This window comes from Balaenoptera ricei, chromosome 5 (assembly GCF_028023285.1).
Source record: "Balaenoptera ricei isolate mBalRic1 chromosome 5, mBalRic1.hap2, whole genome shotgun sequence".
Classification (NCBI taxonomy): domain Eukaryota; kingdom Metazoa; phylum Chordata; class Mammalia; order Artiodactyla; family Balaenopteridae; genus Balaenoptera; species Balaenoptera ricei.
The window spans coordinates 53,019,451-53,041,918 of NC_082643.1; the positions used below are offsets into that span (position 1 = coordinate 53,019,451).

General features: G+C 35.8%; 1 protein-coding gene across 8 annotated transcripts in view; it reads left to right on the plus strand.

The window, feature by feature from the left end:
* The window catches only part of ANKRD17 (ankyrin repeat domain 17), a 164,390-nt gene that overhangs the window by 75,354 nt on the left and 66,568 nt on the right, over positions 1–22,468 (plus strand). For 5 of the 8 annotated variants that reach the window (XM_059922851.1, XM_059922852.1, XM_059922856.1 and 2 more), the window contains exons 2-11: positions 13–166; positions 6,610–6,766; positions 10,333–10,480; positions 10,743–10,890; positions 12,054–12,287; positions 15,125–15,219; positions 17,168–17,405; positions 18,767–18,958; positions 19,315–19,448; positions 21,628–21,715. In XM_059922851.1, the coding sequence (XP_059778834.1) occupies positions 13–166; positions 6,610–6,766; positions 10,333–10,480; positions 10,743–10,890; positions 12,054–12,287; positions 15,125–15,219; positions 17,168–17,405; positions 18,767–18,958; positions 19,315–19,448; positions 21,628–21,715 (1,588 nt within the window). The remainder of the gene's footprint in view (positions 1–12; positions 167–6,609; positions 6,767–10,332; positions 10,481–10,742; positions 10,891–12,053; positions 12,288–15,124; positions 15,220–17,167; positions 17,406–18,766; positions 18,959–19,314; positions 19,449–21,627; positions 21,716–22,468) is intronic. The other 3 variants (XM_059922853.1, XM_059922854.1, XM_059922858.1) reach the window with 1 other exon arrangement.

The window sequence follows — 22,468 nt, forward strand, 5'->3', positions numbered from 1 at the left end:
TTTGTTTTCTAGGTGGAGTCTTTCATTTTGGATCAGGATGATTTGGAAAATCCAATGCTGGAAACGGCTTCCAAGTTACTCTTGTCAGGTGCTGCTGATGGTGCAGACCTCAGGACAGTAGATCCAGAAACACAAGCTAGACTGGAAGCTTTACTAGAAGCTGCAGGTAAGTCTGCAAACTCTACATATATAATAAGCCTAATTTTCCAAAGTTCTATATAACTCTTAAAAACTCTGGTTATTATAAATGTATGATGTTGTATATTTAGTATAAGACTGTTCATAAAGGTTAATGGATTACTTTCTAGAGCACTACATGCAACATTTCATATAAGCATAGTTTCATTACCAGAATAAAGTTGACAGGTTGTTGTAAACCTTATAAACAGAGACTTCTTTTTTAATTTTATTTATTTTGGCTGCGTTGGGTCTCCGTTGCTCCGCGTGGACTTTCTCTAGTTACGGCGAGCAGGGCTACTGTGTTGTGGTGTGTGGGCTCCTCATTGCGGTGGCTTCTCTTGTTGTGGAGCATGGGCTCTAGGTGTGCGGGCTTCAGTAGTTGTGGCACATGGGCTCAGTAGTTGTGGCTCACAGACTCTAGAGCACAGGCTCAGTAGTTGTGGTGCACAGGCTTAGTTGCTCCGTGGCATGTGGGATCTTCCTGGACCAGGGCTCGAACCTGTGTCCCCTGCATTGGCAGGCGGATTCTTAACCACTGTGCCACCAGGGAAGTCCAAACAGAGACTTCTTATACAGTTAGTTTTCATTAGTCCTGAATTCCATCTTTGCAAATTCACCTACTTTATAAAATGTATTTATACCCCCAAATTATAGTGCTTTCTCAGTCTTTCATAGAAATGCACAGAATGGTGAAAATTTTGAGTTGTTCTGCGTGAATGTTTTCTGCTGAAGTGATGCTCTCTGCCTTCTTGTTTCAGCACTCATCCTGTAAACAAGTGTCCTTTCCATGGTCTACTTAGTGCCACATTTTCCACATTTTTGTGCCTTTTGTTGGTGATTTCAAATGGCCTCCAAGTATAATGCTGAAGTGCTATCTAGTGTTACTAAATGTGAGAAGGCTGTGATGTGCCTTTTGTAGAATATATGTGTATTAGATAAGCCTCTTCAGCATGAGTTATAGTGCTGTTGGCTGTGAGTTCAATGTTAATAAATCAAGTATAATATATTAAATAAGATTGTATTTAAACAAAAACACACATAAAACAAGCTTATGTATTGACTGGTTAATGCAAATGCTGTGGCCAGAGACTTCCAGGCACCTAGCCCTGTATTTCCCCTTGGAGCAGTGGTTCAGTATTCATTAGTTCAGTGTTCCCAGTGACTTTACAGAACATAACTACCATGAATAATAAGAATTGACTGTGTATAATTCCCTCCACTTTTTTGTCACAGATTGTCTTTTAAAACCTTGTAAAGTGAATCATCATTATATTTTTGTAAAGTGGATCATCATTATATTGTCCTCACAGGAAGTGTTTTAATTAGAGTTTATATACATAACCAAGAGTAAGCATCATGATATGTAATATGCCTTAAATATAAGGGACCAGTAACTCTAAATCTCTGTGATCATTTAAAATAACCATATTTTCTTAACTTTCCTAAAGTGGACATAAATATATGGTGAACATTAATTGTTCATGGCTTGAGCACCCTGAACCAATGCTAGATTCTGTACATTCAATGCATATAAACTGATATTTCATTATAGCATAAAACTGACCTATTGCTGTTTGATAATTCTGTCAATAAATATCTCATAACACAGCATCTAAATATTTGAAGGACTCATGGTTAAGTTTGATTTCTATCCTGGGTAAAATTCTAGAATGGATTATTAAGGGAATCTTGACCAAATACAGATGAAAACATAGTAGGGGCACATGCAAGGTTCTTTCCTTGAGTATGGAAAACTGTACAGGGTAGCAGTGATATAATTTAGCATTTGCCTGAAATTTGATGTTGCTTTAGGAGTTTACCTGAGAGAAATGAGGATTGTGAAATTATTTGAAACCATGTCATAAGAGGAGCAGGGAATGTTTCTCCTGAAGATGAGAAGACTCAAGTTGAATATAAGAGGGATATTTGTTTTCTGTGGTTCGAAGAGGCAGAACCAGGCTTAAAGATGCTACATGAAGGTAGATTTCAGCTGAAAGGAGCTACTTTTGGAGGTAGAGTTCCTTTTTATAGGATGCTAATAGTTGCTTCATTTTTCTCCTTTCTGTGTTTATTCCCTTTTTTTTCCCGTTTTCTTTATAAGAGCTAACAATCAATCAAGGTGTCAGCTAAGCTGAGTTCTCATCTGTAGGCTGTAGAAGAAAATCCATTTCCAAGTTTATTATTGTTGGCAGCAGAATTTAATTCCTTGGAATTGTGGGACTGAGATCCTGATATTCGTACAGACTGTCAGCTGAAACTGCTCTCACCTCTTTGAGGTCGCCCACATTCCCCCCATCTTCACATCAGCATGGCATGTGGAATCCTTGTGCTTTGAATCTCTGATTTCCTTTTCTCCAACCAGCCAAAGAAATCTCTTTGGTCGTCCTGCGGTCATGTGATAAGGTCAGGCCCACCCAGATAGCCTTCTTATCTTCAGGTCAACTATGCCATATAGCATAACCTAATCATGGGGATAGAATCTATCAAATTCACAGTCCCAAAGATTATATAGAGTGTGTACACCAGAGCTGGGTAATCTTGGGAACATTTTAGAATTCCTAGTATACTAGTGATTGGACAGAAGCCTCTCCATTTCTTTGAGAACCCCCAAATGTCAATATCTTTAAGTCTTTTCTCTGTGGCTGTTTAATTTCTTGAGAGACACATCTGCCTGTTTTTTTGTTTGTTTGTTTGTTTTTTAAATGGCACAACTTTTTTTTTTTTTTTAACTTTGGGTTTATTTTTTTTTAATTAATTAATTAATTAATTTATTTATTTATTTTTTATTTATGGCTGTGTTGGGTCTTCGTTTCTGTGCGAGGGCTTTCTCTAGTTGTGGCAAGTGGGGGCCACTCTTCATCGCGGTGCGCGGGCCTCTCACTATCACGCCCTCTCTTATTGCAGAGCACAGGCTCCAGAGGCGCAGGCTCAGTAATCGTGGCTCACGGGCCAATTTGCTCCACGGCATGTGGGATCTTCCCAGACCAGGGCTAGAACCCATGTCCCCTGCATTGGCAGGCAGATTCTCAACCACTGCGCCACCAGGGAAGCCCCTAACTTTGGGTTTATTTATTTATTTATTTATGGCTGCGTTGGGTCTTCGTTTCTGTGCGAGGGCTTTCTCTAGTTGTGGCAAGTGGGGGCCACTCTTCATCGCGGTGCATGGGCCTCTCACTGTCGCGGCCTCTCTTGTTGCGGAGCACAGGCTCCAGACATGCAGGCTCAGTAATTGTGGCTCACGGGCCTAGTTGCTCCGCAGCATGTGGGATCTTCCCAGACCAGGGCTCGAACCCGTGTCCCCTGCATTGGCAGGCAGATTCTCAACCACTGTGCCACCAGGGAAGCCCCATCTGCCTGTTTTTGTCTAGTGAATTATAAATGCTGGCTGCCAGCATTTTGGGAGCTGAGAGTAGAAAAGGGGCTAAGGATCTCACTGTTTATCATGCATATGTTCACTTAATCCTCATTTTCAATTTAGTATTATCTCTTCCTCATCTATACCCAATATCTTCTAGCCCAGGGTCTTTCTGGTTTAGTCTCCTTAGAGAATAATTATCTGGCTGTGCAGTTTGGGATGGAGTCTTAAATGTCTGACTGCTCCTCACAGGTGTTCAGCCAGTCTCTCTGTTTTCCAACCCAAGCCTCACCCCTGAACCTGGAACCTGTATATAACTCCTGAGTCCTATTGGGCTGATCACTTTGTTTCTCACTGATTTCTATATTTCTGCTTATTCTGTTCTGCTAAGTCAGTTAATCTCCTCTTTACTATGTCTTCATGAATATTAGCTTTGATTTACAAATTTCTTCTAGTTTTATCACAGATGGAGTTCCTGTTGTATTTTAGTTCTCCTTTGAGTAAGTTCTGAGAAGAAAAAGGGGGGAAATAATTGTCTTAAAATCATCTTGAAATCAGAAATCTAGATAATCATTTGATACACCTTTTCTCTGAAATTATATGGTTCTGTTCAATTGATTAAATGTCATAACTTGGAAAGAATAATTTAGTCATCGTGTATCTTTTCTGTTACTGATCTTCACTGATTAATATCTAATAATTGAATAAGACTAGTAAAAAAGATCACCATAATCCAGAGTAGCTAGATAAATTAATTTCCAATCACTGTTTATTTATTTGAAAGGTTACTATGTATTTCTTAGGTTACTTCCTAGATATTTTTACTAAAATAGTTACCTTTACTTATGAAGATATGAGAAGTTCATAAAAATTTAATATGGAATATTTTATTTTAAATGTTATTTTTTTTTAAAACAGAGATTACTTTCTTCTGATCTGGACGTATCCTCTTGTTTAGTTCTTTTTTGTCACTGACAAATAGTTGTTATATAGCCAATCTGAGTTGGCTAAAATATTGGAGCTAATTCTCTCATGTGAGAATGCATCTGTGATATTGGTCTCAATAATGTTAGGATACTTAACTAACCACAGATGTCTTATTGAATAAATACTACTATAGCACGTTCAGACTACAGTTGGCTTTTAATATTAGTGGCACAAATTATGCAGTAGGTATCAGTCTTACCAGATTAAGACTGCTTTTATTTATCCTTTGTACATCTTGATTGTAGCAGACACTAAATTTGACTGCTCTGAACATTTGTTATATCTAAATATCTAAAATCAGAAATGCTTTTTGCCATATTTATTCCATAAGATGTAATATTTCATATCTTGGATTTGTCAGAAGGAAAAGCAAATGCGTATAAAGTTTTTTTAAAATAAACTTCAAACACAAACTTATATGATATTATTGAGTCCTTCCACTATTAAAAGAAATCTGTACAGATATGTTATCACTTGGGAGATCTTTTTGGTCTTTGTCTTAGTTAAATAGTTTGTTTTAAAACCTCTAATAGTGTTTCTTAAACCTTAATTGCGTTTGAATCACTTGGGGATCTTTTTTAAAAATGCAGGTTATTGGGCTTCCCTGGTGGCGCAGTGGTTGAGAGTCTGCCTGCTAATGCAGGGGGCGCGGGTTCGAGCCCTGGTCTGGGAGGATCCCACATGCCGCGGAGCGGCTGGGCCCGTGGGCCACGACTGCTGAGCCTGCGCGTCTGGAGCCTGTGCCCCGCGGCGGGGGGGGGCCGCGGTGGTGAGGGGCCCGCGCACCGCGATGAAGAGCGGTCCCCGCACCGCGATGAAGAGTGGCCCCCGCTTGCCACAACTGGAGAAAGCCCTCGCACGAACCGAAGACCCATCACAGCCAAAAATAAATAAATAAATAAATAAAGTAGCTATTTAAAAAAATTAAAAAAAAAATGCAGGTTATTGATCAGTAAATTTTAGGGTCTCAGATTCTGCATTTCTAACAAGCTCCCAAGTGACAGTAATGCTTCTATCAGTAGTTCATGAACCACATGTTGAGTAGTGGGGTTCTGTAGTATCCATTATAACATTAGATGTTTTATCTTCAAGTTAGAGCAAAGGTTCTTAATCCTGGCTGTGCATCAGAATCTCCTTAGAGCCTTTAAAGTATGTAGATCCCTAGGCCTTCCTTTTACTTACTGAATTATATCTTTAGATATAGGAGAGTTCAGCATCTGTACTTTTGAAAGGCTCCACTGATGGGCAGCCTGGATTAAGCAGCACTGAGTTTAGAATAATAAAGGTTAGAGATCAGCTTGCTTTATAGTGTTATGTAGAATAGCAACAAGTTGTGTTTCATGTACATGGTAACTAACCATTTCTGCTTTTGAAATTTAAAAAAAAATTGTCTATTCTGAATATTTTTTAGATATGGTGTTTTTAGACATGATTTTGGGTGTATGTAGTAAATTGTAGTCATAATTTGAAGCAAATAAGTACTCATAGATAGGTTATCTTTTATATAACCTATAATGTCTTATATGGCCATTTTTTTGGTCACAAGTGGTAGTAGCCCAACTAAACATTCTTAAACGAAAATGGGCATTTACCAAAGGTATAGGGATGGTGCTGGCTTCTGGCACTACTAGTGTCAATGAGTCAAATATAACTTTATCAGAACTGTCTCCTTCCTATTTCTCTGCTCTCCTCTCCTCTATGTTGACTTATTTTGGGTAGTCTTTTTCTCTTTGTGGTGATAAAAGTGACCAAATAGCTCATGACTCACAATTTAGCAACCTTTGAGCATAGGTTCTTCTTGCAAACGTACGGCAGAAGTCTGAGTGAGGACACCCGATTGTCCCAGCATAGACCAACGACCCATTTCTAGAACCAGAGAGTCACAGAGTTGAGCACTTATGGACCACATGGAAGGAATAAGACTAATAGAAAACTGGAGAACAGTGATTTCCCAGAAGATTCTGGCCAGGCAATATATATGTCCAGTGTATCATTTGGAGTTTAACATAAATAGAGTTAAGTAACTTGAATTTTGCTTTGTTTCTCCTTTTGGGTATATCCGAATTGGTGTGAAAATAATATAATAGGAATAGGCAAATTATCTACGGCTGATGGTAAAGCCTTTGCAGATCCTGAAGTGCTTCGGAGGTTGACATCATCTGTTAGTTGTGCGTTGGATGAAGCTGCTGCTGCACTTACCCGTATGAGAGCTGAAAGCACAGCAAATGCAGGGCAGTCGGACAAGTAAGTGTGTTTCCACCGTGATCGGTATAAAAACATTTTCTTAAAAATAATTAAAATAGCTAACATTTACTGAGCATGTATTTTGTGCCTGGCACTATGCTAACCACTTTACCTGTGATATCTTACTTATACTCACAAAAAGCCGTAGGCATGGATTTTGTTTTTATTCCCATTTTACTCATGAAAAGCTGAAAAGAAGCAACTTAAGATTGAATAGGTAACAAGTAGCAGAGGCAGGACACCAGTGTCTGACTACAAGGCTGACTTCTTAGCCAATATGTTATAAAAGACCTTTTGCTTATTTAGATTTTGTTTTCTTTTAATGTTTTGGTGACAAAGAAGTAAATGATTTCTAATTAGTCATGCCATTTTCTACTTCATGTGCATAGTTCTGACCATTTTAAAGGGCAGGGTTTTTATTTGTTTATTTGTTTTATGAATGTTCAAAAACGTCAAAGATCTAGTTTCTGTAACTTGAATGTAAGTGAGTTCCAGGGATGTTATTTTTATTTGTCCTATAATTCCTTTTATATAATATTTCACGTTTAGTAAGAACTCAGTAAATATTTTCTGACTTGGCGTTTAAAGTTTTTCTGATGATGTTATGCAATAAAAAACAATCACACCATCTTGTATATAAAACAATTATGGATAGTATAATGAAAAATACAATGCCAAGGAAGCAGCTGGAAAATACATGTTACTGTCTTCACCCTTCAGAGACTTCTTTTTTTTTCCTTTAACTGAAAAGAAGCCATTAAAGCAATTTTATTTACAGTTGACTCATGAACAACACAGGTCTGAACTGCACAGGTCCACTTATACACAGGTTTTTATTCTTTCTTTTCTTCTTTCTTTTTTTTTTTTCTTTTGTCCATGCCACGTGGCTTGTGGATCTCAGTTTCCCGACCAGGGATTAAACCCAGGCCACGGCAGTGAAAGCCAAATTCTAACCACTAGACTACCAGCGAACTCCCAGCACAGGTTTTTTTCAGTGGTGAATACTACATTGCTGCACAGCCTGTGGTTGGTTGAATCCATGGATGCAGAAACGTGGATATAGAGATATGGAGGAACTGCATTTATGGAGGGCAGACTGATTAAGTTATTTGCAGATTTTCAGCTGAGTGGAGTGTGGTTACCCCTAACCCCCGTGTTGTTCAAGGGTCAACTGTATTTTAGCAGTTACCTTTAAATAGTTGAAAAAATGAGAATACTCTTTTATATATGAGTTTAGAGAATAAAAAATAGCATTCAAGAATTGTCTTTTATATAATAGTGTTTTTATGCAACATCTTTTATTATTAACAAGAGTGTGAATTTGCTGTTTCTCTTAACTCTGTGTTTGTCTTCATTCATCTAAGTTTTCTGTTTTTATTAGTTTATTTTACCATCCTTCTCATAGATTGACTCTCCTTCTTTAGTTAACTTCCAGTTCTATTCCTTAGTTAACGTTCAGTTTTTCTAGCCTACGATATTATTGATATTCTCCAGATATTTTTTAATGTGCCTTCTGGGACTGGCAAGACACCTTGAAGAGTATATTAAAGCTAGTTCAAGCAGGAAATAGAATAGAAAAATAAAGAGTCATAGATTCTTTGGCACTGACACTACTAAAAGTGATCAGCAAAACACTAGACCATGTTTGTGACAGTCATATTTGTTCAGCAAAGCTTGAGAAACAGTGGCACGCAGTGGGTGTTATGTGCCAGGTTTTACATTAGTTAAGTGTGGTGCCATGTGCCAGATTTAACATACCCTTTGCTCAGAAGTTGTGAAGTTCAACTGTTGCTAGAGTAGTTCCTGAAAGGCTCTTTTAAAGCTAACACACCTAAGGAAATTGAATGAAAGTTCAAATGGGGAAATAAAGGAGGATGTGTGCCTGAGGGGGAGAGAGAGAATGAGAGACCACCCGAAAGGGAGAAAAAGTATGTTCTTATACATGAAATGTCTTGTGGGAGGGATTTGTCCTGAACTTACTTAAAGGTGATAGAGAACATTGAGTCTAGAGACTGTCTTTGCCTATAAAATGGGAAATTAAGAGACAAACTTATTAAGTGCTATTTGAGACTTTCACTTTGGCAGGGGACAGTACAGTTAACAGGTAGACAAAATATGGCATACAATGATAACGATTATGGGCAGAAGAAATTGAATGGGGAAGTGCTAAGGCAGTGTTTGGGGTTAGGGATCATGTTGCATTTTTAATAGGGTAGTCAGGGAAACCCTCATTTAAAAGGTGGCTTTTTAGCAAAGACCTGAAATAGATAAGGCAGTGAGCTGCGCCTGGGAGAAGCTTTTTTGTCAGAGGGATAGCAGATACGTAAATCTTGGAGTTGCAGCTTAATTAGCATTTTTGATGAAAAATGGGAAAGCCAATTTGGCTAAAGCGGAAAGAGTAAGTGAGAATAGTAGGTGATGGAACCAGAGAAGTAAAAGGAGGAGTTTGAGATCCTACCACTGGACAGGTCTTAGAAGGATTCTGACTTTTACTGTGGGTAAGGTTAAAGGCCAGTGGAGGATTCTGAGCAGAGGAGTGACAGGTCTACTTCCTTTTAAGCAAGATCTCTCTGGCTCCTTCACTGAAAAGAGCCTGAAGGAGATCAAGGGTAAAAGCAGGGAGACTGCTTAGGAGACTTCGCCATAATCTTGGCTGAGGATGATGTTCTTAAAACTGGGTGGTAGTGATAATATGGGTGTAGAAAACAGGTTATCCATGGATGATGGCTTTAGTACCTGAAGTGACAGGGCCACGTTTTAAGAGGAGGTTGTAAGAATTGAGGTATATTTGAAATAAAGAGAATATTAATGAAGAGACTTGGATTTAGTGTTTTTCTAAGAATGAATTTTAGCCGCAAGTGAAGGAATCTTTAGAAATGTCCATAGTTGAAATTCTTTTGGAAGATTTACAGGGCAAATGCTTTACTCTAAATATAACTTTCTGTTGTTCCACCACTTTTTCCACTCTCCTTTTGCTTGAATTAAGCCTTTGCCTTACCTGGATATTTTTCATACTTCCCCAAAACATGATGGCATAAGTAAATACTTCAAAAAAAGAATCTCCTTCTCAGTTATTCATAGATTAGTCAAAATTACATGCTCACAACTTTCCTATCTGATTTCCCTTTACCTGATTGAAGAACTCAGATAGGCATTTATAATTAGTAAAAGTTTTACCCATTTCATTAAATCTTATAAAATTTTTCTAGTGACTAAACAAACAGAAGTGTAATTATAACTTGTATTTCCTTCATGTGATTTTTCTATACAATTTTATGTTTTAAAATTTTGGATTTTTTCCCTACTTATAGTAAATTAGACTTTATCTTTCAGTTACATGACTGAAAACATTTTGTAATGTGGATAATTTTAATTCAATGACTTTTATATGTAGATTTTAAAAACTCAGTGAACTGAATCATTTTATTTTCTTTTTGTTATGAGTCATATTGAAATAATCATTCTTTTTAGCACTACTGTCCAGATTAATTTCAAAAATCAACACTTATGCTGGGCAATTTTTTATATTCTTATATCCTGATATTACAATATTCTTCCCCCAATAGCCGCAGTTTGGCAGAAGCCTGTTCAGAAGGAGATGTAAATGCTGTGCGAAAGTTACTCATTGAAGGGCGAAGTGTAAATGAACACACTGAGGAAGGGGAGAGCCTCCTTTGTTTAGCTTGTTCTGCTGGATATTATGAGCTTGCACAGGTTTGTATTATCAAAATAAAGCTCACAGTTTTTTGATTGTTTTGTCTTAATTTGGACTGTGTATTAGGGAAATAATAAAATAAAATCAACCATCAGGCTCATTTCAAGAAATAGTTTTGTTAGATACATTTTTTTTATTTATTGGCTCTTTTGCTTATTGGCTCTGTAGTATGACTAGGTAGGTGTTAACATAAATATATGTTCAAAAAATTTTGGTGAAAATATCATTTTCTAATATCTTTTAAACTTTTTCTTTCATAAGGTTTTGTTGGCAATGCATGCCAATGTGGAAGATAGGGGGATCAAAGGTGACATTACACCTTTAATGGCTGCTGCTAATGGAGGACATGTCAAAATTGTGAAGTTGCTGCTAGCTCATAAAGCTGATGTCAATGCACAGTCTTCAACAGGTTATGCATACTTCTTTTTCAGTTTTTAAATATTAACACCCTCTGATAGTAATTAATTCACATGAAAGTGATCATTAGTGATGCTTTTGCAATTATCAATGCTGCACATTTGTATATATCTGTGCATTAGGCTTAAAATACATAGCATGTATTTTGAATGAAATTTCTCCTGTTTTGTGTATGAGTGCTATTAACTGGCCTTGGTTCTTTTATATTAAACACTGGCCCAGTTAAAAGGACCATCCTCTTGGAAGTGGAGAGGATGGTCTCCACCTCTCAAACCCAAGTTTCCTATTTATCAGGGGAAAATGGAAGGGAGGGCAGGGAGAATAAGAAGGATATGCAACAGAAGGCAGGTCTGTCATTGCCGAGTGTTAATAAATTGTGGCCTATAGAAAAAGAAAGTATTATGAAAACGTTGTGTTACACAAGAGACAATGTTAATCTAAATCAGTTTTTTTTTCTTTCAAATTTGGGCATAGATGGATTTGTGTAAAAGCTCTAAAATATATGAAAATATATTTTGTGCATTTCCTTCATGCAAGATTTTTAAATTTATTAAATATTTAAAATAATTTTAAAGGTCTGCATGTTCTGGTTTGAGGGGGTTTTAGGAATTCTTATTTTACCCAAAAGTTAACTTTTTTTCCCCTGTAACATGGGAGATTTTTATCATTATGAGGGAATGTTTTTGAAATTATTTTAACTTTGGCCACCAGTTAACTGATGTGTAAAGTTGTAGTGAAAACAGTACATGATTAAAAGTAACGGTATGAGGTATATCTATATATGATGAATAATTATAATCCAAAGAAAAAATAAAGCTTGGGAAACATTTCTCTGATTAAAGTTAGAATCGTTGTAACTTTTTCCTCATGTGGGAAGTTAGTTTCAGAATTGCTCAGTTCTTTTATAACTCTACAATTGTGTTAAGTGTATCTGATTTTCCACATGTGTTTGACCCTGATTTTTAAATGGAAAGAATAGGGAGTTGATTTCAGTAAGATAAAATGTAATGAAGAAAAGAATTATATATATAAGTGTAATAGGTAAATTTATTAAGATTATAGTCTCTCATTTCAGTTTTGTGTTTGATACCAAATAAACCTCTGTTTTATTTTGGTATTTTATGTTAATGTCTTTGTTTTTCTTCATTCAAATAGGCAACACAGCACTTACATATGCTTGTGCTGGAGGTTATGTAGACGTTGTAAAGGTGCTCTTGGAATCCGGTGCTAGTATTGAGGACCATAATGAAAATGGTCATACTCCTCTTATGGAAGCTGGAAGTGCTGGACATGTGGAAGTAGCCAGATTGCTGCTAGAAAATGGGGCTGGCATTAATACGCATTCCAATGAATTTAAAGAGAGTGCCCTTACGTTAGCTTGTTACAAAGGTACAGTAAAGAACTTGTTTTTTTAAACAAAGTTTTTAAACTCATGAAATGACAGTTACTTCATATAGAATGGTTAGTCACTTAAAATAAAAAATAAAATATGGTAATAGTATATAGTACGTTATAAGTAAGTGTTTAAAGTGTTTTAGAGTTTAAAAGTTTAATATATAAACTTTATATATTAAACTTTTAAAATATACACTCAATATTATAAATATTGTCAATGAAAAATGACTATTGATCCAGTTGTTTTATTAGAAACAGTTATTTAATTTTAATATGCACTGTATTTTTTAATGATTTTGCTTGTCAGAGTATTTTGCCTGGTTTACACAAAAGAATCCTATTGAATCCAGAAGTATTTAGCCTGTAAATTTAAAGTAAATGCAATAAAAGCTAGAATGAGGGGCTTCCCTGGCAGTCCAGTGGTTAAGACTCCGCACTTCCACTGCAGGAGGCGTGGGTTAGATCCCTGGTAGGGGAACTAAGATCCCACGTGCCGTGCAATATGGCCAGTAAAGAAATAAATAAATAGAAGCTAGAATGATTTATTAACAAGAAGGTGCTTAAGCTATTTCTCATGATACCAAGAAGAAAGGAAAAAAATTGAAGAGAAAGGAGGATATATGAAAAGAAAAATAAAAAGTGGTGTGGAGGGAGTTTGTATTCAAAAGAACAATTTTAGAGTATCAACATGTTTAATAAAGTTAGAAGGAAGAGCTGGTAGAAATTGAGAATACCTACCAATATATAGCTGTACAAAGGGGGTACATAGTGTTCTAAATGATGTCGATCAACCTGAAAATATTGATAATAGAGTAAAATATCTTCTTTTGGGGGGAGCAAGATAATTGTCTGGAAAGATACTTGGTCTTCAGCTAGTTAATCTAGATTCTAGATTCTAAAAAGACAGCCACAGAGCCAGACAGTTTTCGGAATCAACCTTTTTGACAGATAAATTGCTATAAACTAAGAAACTTTTTAAAAAGAAAATTTCATGAAATTTTATACCTGCATAGCCATTCACTTCAATGTTTTCTACCATCTGCAGCTGTGTCATGATTGTATCATAAAATAAGTGATACATTTTTGACCCAGAGGCATCAAGAAAAAGCTCTTGCAAGGCAAGGTACAAAAGTTAAGGAGGCACTCACTCTCAATGGCTGAATCTTCACGTACACTAGCTTGTGAGCGAATGTCTCCTTAAATTTTGCACCCAGGGCTTTGATTCCTTCACCCTTGCATTGGCCCTCCTGTTGTTTTGTTTCATTCTATCAGTACTTCAGAGTGGCCAGGGTTTTGTTAGGTCTTTTGGAATAACTTCACTTAAAAAACATGGCTAAAATACTCCTTAGACACATAAATGACTAAAATTTAAGTTAAATGTAAAAATGTGCTCTAAAGGACTTTTGATTATCTCGTGTTACAGATAATTCAGATTAAGGGTACTTAGGAAGCACAGCTGAGGTCTCTTACTTCTCCAGTTCTGTTTAGTAGTTACGCAGAGGTTGATCTTCATTGGGAGGGGAGAAATTAAGCCTTGGGGCAGCCTCTCCAGGGCAGGCTGATTGGGTGGCTCTCTCTCATCTTTCCAGCAAATACTTTTGAAACCGGAACTAGCTCCATTTTACTACTGAGACCCAGCTGGCCAATGAGCTTTGAGATGGGGCAATGTATAACTACTCTTCCCTCTCTCCTATGCTTGTAGCCCCACCCTGCTGAGGTTGGGGCTTGCAGGCTTTCGTTAGAGAAACTGGATATAGAACTGAGCTGGTGGAGAACATCTCTACTACTTCCAAGGATCCATGGACACTCTTACTTTCCTCTATTTCTGGTGAGGTCTCTTAGGATACAGATTGACAAGGAGGAGATGGGGAAGGGATAGAATTCAGGCTGAGACTAAACATTGATGTGGATCTTTGGGAAGGGAGAATGACAGAGAGGAAGGAGAGATAGTTTGTTAGCAAAAACAAGGTATGGCAGGTGCTACACTTATTCACCAGAGTTAATTTTAACTGTTCATGATTCCGCCATCCACTCCTTCCGCCATCCACTCCTTCCGCCATCCACTCCTTCCTCCATTCCCAGTTGACTGAAAATTGACTGCAGCTCATTCCAGATGAAGTTGGAAAAAAATTAGTCACTTTTCTACTGTTTCTTACATAGTATCTGAAGTCCTTTTTAAAATATAATTTATGTTCATTGTAACTACTCACAAGGTAATCTTTATCTGAACTGAAGCATATGGTTTATTTGAAACTACATAAATATATGTGTGTGTGTATATATATGTATGTGTATATATATATTTATATCTAAATAAATGAATAAATATAAATGGTATTGTTTCAAGAATATTTTTATATATACGGTTTCCAACTTACAAGCAGGTTGTTCCTAAGATGTCTGTGAGTTAGTTATTGAAACTTAAAGCTCATTTCCTCTTAGAAATAACTTCAGTGATGATTATCATCCCAGGCTACTAGTTCACAAAAGCTAATTTAGTCTATAGTATAAATAAAATAACTATGGCATGCCTGGGCCGTAAAAAGGTTGTAGAGGGGTTATTCTGGGTGTTGCATTTTAGGGCCACCTTTGCTCACCTACAGCAAGGATTTTAGTAATAGCAGTTTCTAGGGTAACAGGGTAAGGAGTAGAACAGCACAGATCACTTGTATAATTTGTGTTGGGCAGTTGAGGGTGGCTTGTAGCTGACTTTAGTATTGTGGTAATAAATGTATTGCTATTAAGTTAAATATAACTTTTCAAAATATTGTAATTTTATTTTCGGGGAATAATAAAATATTTTTAAGTAATCTTATAAACTTTTGGTTTAGGACATCTAGAGATGGTGCGATTTCTTTTGGAAGCAGGCGCAGATCAAGAGCATAAAACAGATGAAATGCACACTGCTTTAATGGAGGCTTGCATGGTAAGATTGGTGAAATACATACATGAAATATATTTATATATTAGGTAGAGACAGAGCCAGTGTATAGTGAGTGCCATTTCCTTGGGTTGAAAGATTCTGTTTATCATGACTTGTGGATCAGAACCTCAGCTGTCTGAGTTATAAGAGCCAGTTGTGCAATATTAACTTCTATCAGAGGTGCTTTCTGAAGCTTTGTAGCACTACCTTCATTTTCTGGTTTTATGTAATTGGCACAAAAAGTGACTTTTTAAAAGATTGATCAAGGATATTAAAAATGAGAACATAATCCACAGAGTATGCACATAATACTACTAAGTAAAACATGTTCATCAAACCTGTAATGTAAAGTTTATGAAAAATTTGAAATTAAAATATTATTTGCATTACATAATTCTTCCTCTGTCATTCTCCTTTCCCAAAGATCCCTTCCCAAAGATTCTCCCTTCCCAAAGATTCTCCCTTCCCAAAGATCCTCTATCGTGGTCTTTTCTCAGCCCTGAATTCCTTTCTTCAAGAACTTTTTTTTAAATTTGTACTTGAGAATGCGTAATAATAATACTCTAAACTTTTGTATCTCAGTCTATGACTTGTGGCACAGAAATGAATCAGAATAACATTATAGACAGATTTATGAGAAAAACACACCAAAGATAAAACAGACCCCAAATTAATTTTAAGTTTCTTGTCTCAACTTCCCTTCAGAGAATTATTGAAAGGATGTTAAATTTTAATTACTAATTTAAAAAAAAATTAAGTAGCCATTTAAGACTTGAGTTATTTTTTGTTTTTCTTATTGCCATACCAGTGTTTGCTTTAGTAAATTATTCTTTTGATTAAACAAGTTTTCTGGGAGTGTTTTGAGTTCCCCATCTGTTAAAATAATATCCTTCTCTAGGGTTGTTGTGAGGATTAAATGACATAATGTGTGTAAGGAACTTAAAACATCCTTGCCACCCCCATTAGAGAAACAAACTGTATGTAGATTAAAAAATTAAAGTGGAATATTCTGTAGACCTACTCTGCATGCAATGGAAGTGTTATAAGTAGATGAAAGATACTAGTAGGGGCCATACGTTTGGAGACTTGCTAAGAGACTGAGGTTTTAAACTGGACTTTAAAGGAAATGTAGGAGTTGACTCCTTATGGAGGGAGAAAATTCTGAGCTAAAGGAACAGCAAAGTAACCACAGTGATAAGACTTTAAAGTTGTGTAATATGGCAAGTACCAAGGCAAAAATGGGCATGACATGTTCAAAAGAAGTTGAAATGTCTGTGAGGTAATACAGAAGGAAAAATTGTATCAAAGGAAGAAGGAATGGAAAAGTGAGCCTTGGGGTTGCCAATATTTAGGGAAACTGAGAAAGGGAGACCGGTAAAGAAGACGGAAGATATTAAGAGAGAACTTCTTTTTCCTTTTCTTAATTTTCACTGCCATTTGATTGTCGAACAACAAAGGAATTACCATGTACATATTGTGTTCCCTTTTCCCTAACACATCATGCTCAATTCCCCCACTCCTCTAAAAAGTATTGGATTTTTCTTTTTCTACCTAGCCAAAACTTTGCTTATCCTTAAGGTTTCTATGAAAATCCTACTTTCCCTTTCTAAACTTTATCCTTTTAGCATTTAAGCTTATACTATGCAGTGTTGATGTTATCTCACAGTAATCTCTTATTTTATGTGCTTACTGGTTTTTTTTTTTCTGACGGTTAATAAGCTTTTTGACTGAAGGTATTTTTCTACATATTTTATATCCTCAATTGCTATTTACTACTAGAGTAAACTGTAGATATGTCTTAATTAATGCTTGCTTACTCACCTGTTAAATGTAGATTTATTAATTCTTATTTGAATTGAGATCAGCAAACTTCATTGTATAGCAATTGAGAAGTATTTTTAAAGATTTTTTAATGGTACTGATTCAGTTTTTTTAATTGCATTGTAATCAGGATGGCCACGTTGAAGTAGCTAGGTTACTTCTTGACAGTGGTGCCCAAGTGAACATGCCTGCTGATTCATTTGAATCACCATTGACTTTGGCTGCATGTGGTGGGCATGTGGAACTTGCGGCTTTACTTATTGAAAGAGGAGCTAGCCTGGAAGAGGTCAATGATGAAGGTTATACACCATTGATGGAAGCTGCTCGTGAAGGACATGAAGAAATGGTGGCATTACTTTTAGGCCAAGGTAACCAATACCAATCAAGACACTAACGCATAAATGTGTAAAATGTAAGATTATGATTTTATAAAATTGAATTTATTTCATTTTTCTAGTAGATTTGTAATGAGTTGCTATCACAAAAATTAAAGATGAAATATTTTCTTTGAAAACAGCTCTCATACTGTACTAAATAAAATCAGATGGACTTCTTTAGTATTTAAGAGCTTTCAGAGCCATTTTGTGCTGTATGAATAAAAATAGAGAGAAGTGAGGGTGGGATAGGGTTGTAGGTTATGTGGGGGCATGTATGAGATTCAGCATTTCTGCAGCTAATATATTGAGAGAATGCCTCTTAGGGCAGAATACCTATTAATAAATATTTGATGTTTCTAGTGTTTCATAAAGTACACTATGGGAAATCTTGCCATAAGGGCTAACTTGATGAGAATGCAAGAATGCATGTATAAGAATCTGTCAAGGAGCTCAGTACACAGTGGGCCTCTCTTTTGGGGAAAGTGAAACAGTTACTTGACTGTATTAAGATACCTTAAGTTTAGAAGTAATCTCACATCTCTATCCATATTGGTAGCCTGGTTTTATATCTCTTTTAGTAGTAAAGGTTTTGTTTGTACAAATTTAAGAGGAATGGCACATGTTTTAAAAACCTTTTACTGAGAGGTAATATTGACTAGAATTTTAAAAGCGTAGTTTTCGGAGCAGACTTCTTAGGTTCGAATCACAAATCCACTGCTTGCCGATTTTGTAACTTTAGGCAAGTTTCTAACCTTCTGTGCCTCAATTTTGTTGTCTGTAGGGTTGTTGTAAGAGTTTATAGATGTGTATAAAGCTTTTCGAACACTGTTTGTCATATAGTGCCTGTTAAGTGTTAACTGTGGTGATGGTGGTAGTAGTGATGATGATAATGTTGTTGTGACCTTGGGCAAGTTAGTTAATCTCAATTTCCATAGCTGTAAAAATGGAGCTAACAAAAATATGTAAAATGCTTTAAATAGTGCCTGACAAATAACAGCATATTAAATATTATCTATTATCATTTTCATCAACATCTTTATCATCATTATTTTGAATCTTTATAACGAGGGAATGTGGTTTATTTTCTCAGGCCTTAAATCACATGACTTGTACCTTCTGGCTGAATAAATCTTATTCCAGCAGTGTACATCAAATATGGACTGGTGGATGTGGTTTTGATAGTTTTCTTTATTTTTAACTGCCTCCTAGAATAGGGGAGAGGTACTTCATCATTTAGTAAATTAATATAAATGTTCATTTTTGAAGTATAGTTTACTAGGAAATAATCATGTTTTGCTTATCTCTGGAATAAGTTAATGACTTTCTTTAAATAATTAGAATCTTTATTTTAGGAGCAAATATCAATGCACAGACAGAAGAAACTCAAGAAACTGCCTTGACTTTGGCTTGCTGTGGAGGCTTTCTGGAAGTGGCAGACTTTCTAATTAAGGCAGGAGCTGATATAGAACTAGGGTGTTCTACCCCTTTAATGGAAGCTGCTCAAGAGGGTCATTTGGAGTTAGTTAAATACTTATTAGCTGCAGGTAGGCATTTTTGCATTTGGGAGTTTTTTTACATGATTTATTTAAGTAAAAATATTACAATGCAAATAGCTTTTTTTTGATGTATGATGCACTGAATGTGTATAGAAAAATAATGTGATAAATTTTTTAGTGTATTCTGAATAAATAATTTACCTTATTGCTGTTTGAAATATCTGCAGTTTTAATTTTAAGCAGTAATCTATTTCTAATTTTTTTTCTTTTTTGCTTTTAAAGATGCTGACAATATTCTCTATTTCTAGAAATGGATAAGGCTGTTTTGTCTAATTTGAGGAGATATGGCTTATCTAGAAGAAATTTCAGTATCCACATTTGTGTCTTATGATTCTTTTATTAAGGCTGTGTATCTAACACTACTGCAGGAGCTAATGTTCATGCAACAACAGCAACAGGGGATACAGCACTAACATACGCCTGTGAAAATGGTCATACCGATGTAGCAGATGTCTTACTTCAGGCAGGAGCAGATCTGGTAAGCTATGTCACTTTCTAAATCTTAATATTTAAAGCTAGGACAAGAAATTAATTGAAAGGAGATTATAGACAAAAGGTATTTCTTTACTTCTAATTTTATGTTGGCCTTTTTGCCATTCTTTTATCTCATTTAGTCATATTTTTTTCCTATGCTGTTTGGTGTCCATTCTTATTTTCCTTGTTAGCAGGACTATCCAGTCTACTACCCCTTTTCCCCTACAAAAAAGGGAAATTTTGTGTTTGATATGTTAATAATTAATCGTAATAATTAATACAAATTTTCTCTTAAGTACTTAGCTATTTTTAGAAGCTTTTCTGATTTGTCATAAAAAGGCAACTATGGCTTAGAGGTGGCATTTCACTGTCGTTTAGGAAATAAATTGTACCTATACCATTCAAAGCATTATTAAATAAAGGAGTTAAAAAGATAAGTATTCAGTAAATAATATGTTTCCCTCAAATAACTTTTTATTTAGTGAGAAGGATGAAATACTGAGGTCATTTTTAAAAATATTTATTTATTTATTTATTTATTTATTTAGGGCCATGTTGGGTCTTCGTTGCTGTGCACGGGCTTTCTCTAGTTGTGGTGGCTTCTCTTGTTGTGGAGCATGGGCTCTAGGTGCATGGGCTTCAGTAGTTGTGGCACTCAGGCTCAGTAGTTGTGGCGCATGGGCTTAGTTGCTCCACGGCATTGGGGATCTGCCCAGACCAGGGCTCGAACCCGTGTCGCCTGCATTGGCAGGCGGATTCTTAACCACTACGCCACCAGGGAAGTCCCTACTGAGGTCATTTTAAGGTAGATTACAAAGAGATGTCATAGGGAAAGGACAGACAGTAAAAAAGCTCAGAAGAGGTGAAGACGTCATCTGAGATGTTATGTTTGGGGCTGGGTAAGGTTTAGAAAGGTAGATACTGTGCTCTTGTTACAAAAGAGATACTCCAGTTGGAAGAAATAGTATGAGTACAGCCTGAGAGGTAGGGAAGAATAAAGCAATTGTGTGGGGGGAAAATAGTCATTCTTCCAGTTTAGCCTGTGAGGGAGTAAGAAAGGTAGGTTTTAGTTAAAACATAAGCACCCGTGTGTTCATGGGGCTGAGATTAATAAGTAAATGTGTTTTCCTGTAGAAGTTCATAGTTTATGACAGAACCTCACATGCAGGCAGAAACAGGCTCCTCAATTAACTGGTTTCTTAACTTAAAATTTACTTAACTTCTCTTTCCTCATTTATGAAAGGAGAGGGTTAAATTAGATTACTATTGTGGCCTCCTTCAGCTCTGTCTGTGTTGGTACAACTCTTGGAGAACTTATGACGCACATTATATTCTAGCTAGTCATGCGCATATTCCTCTTACTAGGTTTTGAGCTTCTTCAGCTTAGGAACTAAATTTCCAGTGTTTACTACAGTGACTGTGAAACATACAGCAATGTAATCTTGCTTAGTGAATTGCAATTAAAACAACTTAGTGTATGACTTAAGAGAAAAATCATCAGATGTAAGTGTAAAAAATATTGACATATAAAATGCTTTATAAAAGGTGTTTTTTTCTCAAACCTTTATACCGTAAGATCTGAAAATTTTTCCTATGCTGATATTCTGAATTGCAAAAATGCAACTGGTTCTCCATCCTTTTGAAAGCCAGAAATCTCTAGTAATATCTTATAATTGATGGTATTAAATATCACTAGCCTTGTTATTTTTATGTACGGTAAAATAGAGATAATGGGAAGTCTGTAAAGGCAGAGAGTGATATACTTAGAGAAATTCATACACGTAGGATACAAACTTATGAAAAGAAAATCACTTGTAGTGGATTAGGATAATGTTGATAATGTTGATTGTTTGGAGAGGGCTGTGCTAGAGTGCCATTCATTGTTCAAGTTCCACAGTCCTTTTTGTAGAGAGAAGGAAAAATTACCCAGATGGATTTAGATGAGGGTGTAACAATCAAATGAATATAACCCCAGTTCTTAATTTATCTATATTTCCATAGAACATGTTTCTAATTTGAGATTGTTTAAATTAAAGAATGTATTCCTTGATTTACTTCAAAGCATGTTATTTAATATATTTAGATTCTGAAATTTGTTCAGTTCTCTTCCTTTTGATTTTCATGAAAAAGAATAATTGTTCATTAGAAATTAAATATCAAGTAAGTCTGTGTTTTTTAAACAGGAGCATGAATCTGAAGGTGGAAGAACTCCTTTAATGAAAGCTGCAAGAGCTGGTCATGTTTGTACCGTTCAGTTCCTAATTAGTAAAGGTAGGTTTGTGTAAGGCAGTAATTTTTTTCCACACGTATCTATCCCCTGCCCTTGGGTATTAAGAGATTTACAGGTAAAGGACATTTTGGAGGTGTCATGTGGTAGAGGGATGCTACTGAGATTTTTGTGAGTGGGTAGTTGATAAACATCCTGCAACACATAGAACCATTCCAAACTGTGAAGAGTTCTGATACCGAATACCACCCTTGTTAAAAAACATTTCAATACAGAAAAATTTCTCTATGTAAAAAACTTTGAGGGTTTAGATACCTTGAAGTCTTTTCTGTTCATGTAATAATATATCTTGAAACCTGGATTTTTATGTTGTTTCTGCCACTGATTAATTTGAGGGCAAGTCACTTTTCTTCGTTATATTTCCTTGGGCCTAAGTTTCCTTCTTTGTAAAATATAGAGAGGTGGTCATAAATATAGCACCCCCAAAAAAAATCAAAATTGAAATGGAACAAATATGCCAAAAATGCATTTTCATTCATGGTCATTTATTCTACTTTGAATACCAAAATCCTTAATAACAAAAGTAGCATATTATTACTTCCTTTAAATTACTTTTTAGGTATTCACTGTATAAGTTCAAGTTGAAAGTTTTTCATGAACTTAAGTATAGAAGATTAGAGATTTCATTATATTCTTAAGTATAGGAGATTAAAGATTTTATTTTTGATTCAACATTAGTAAAAGTGAGACTGTGTAGACCATATACAATTAAAAAGGCAACATATGCCATTTCCTTC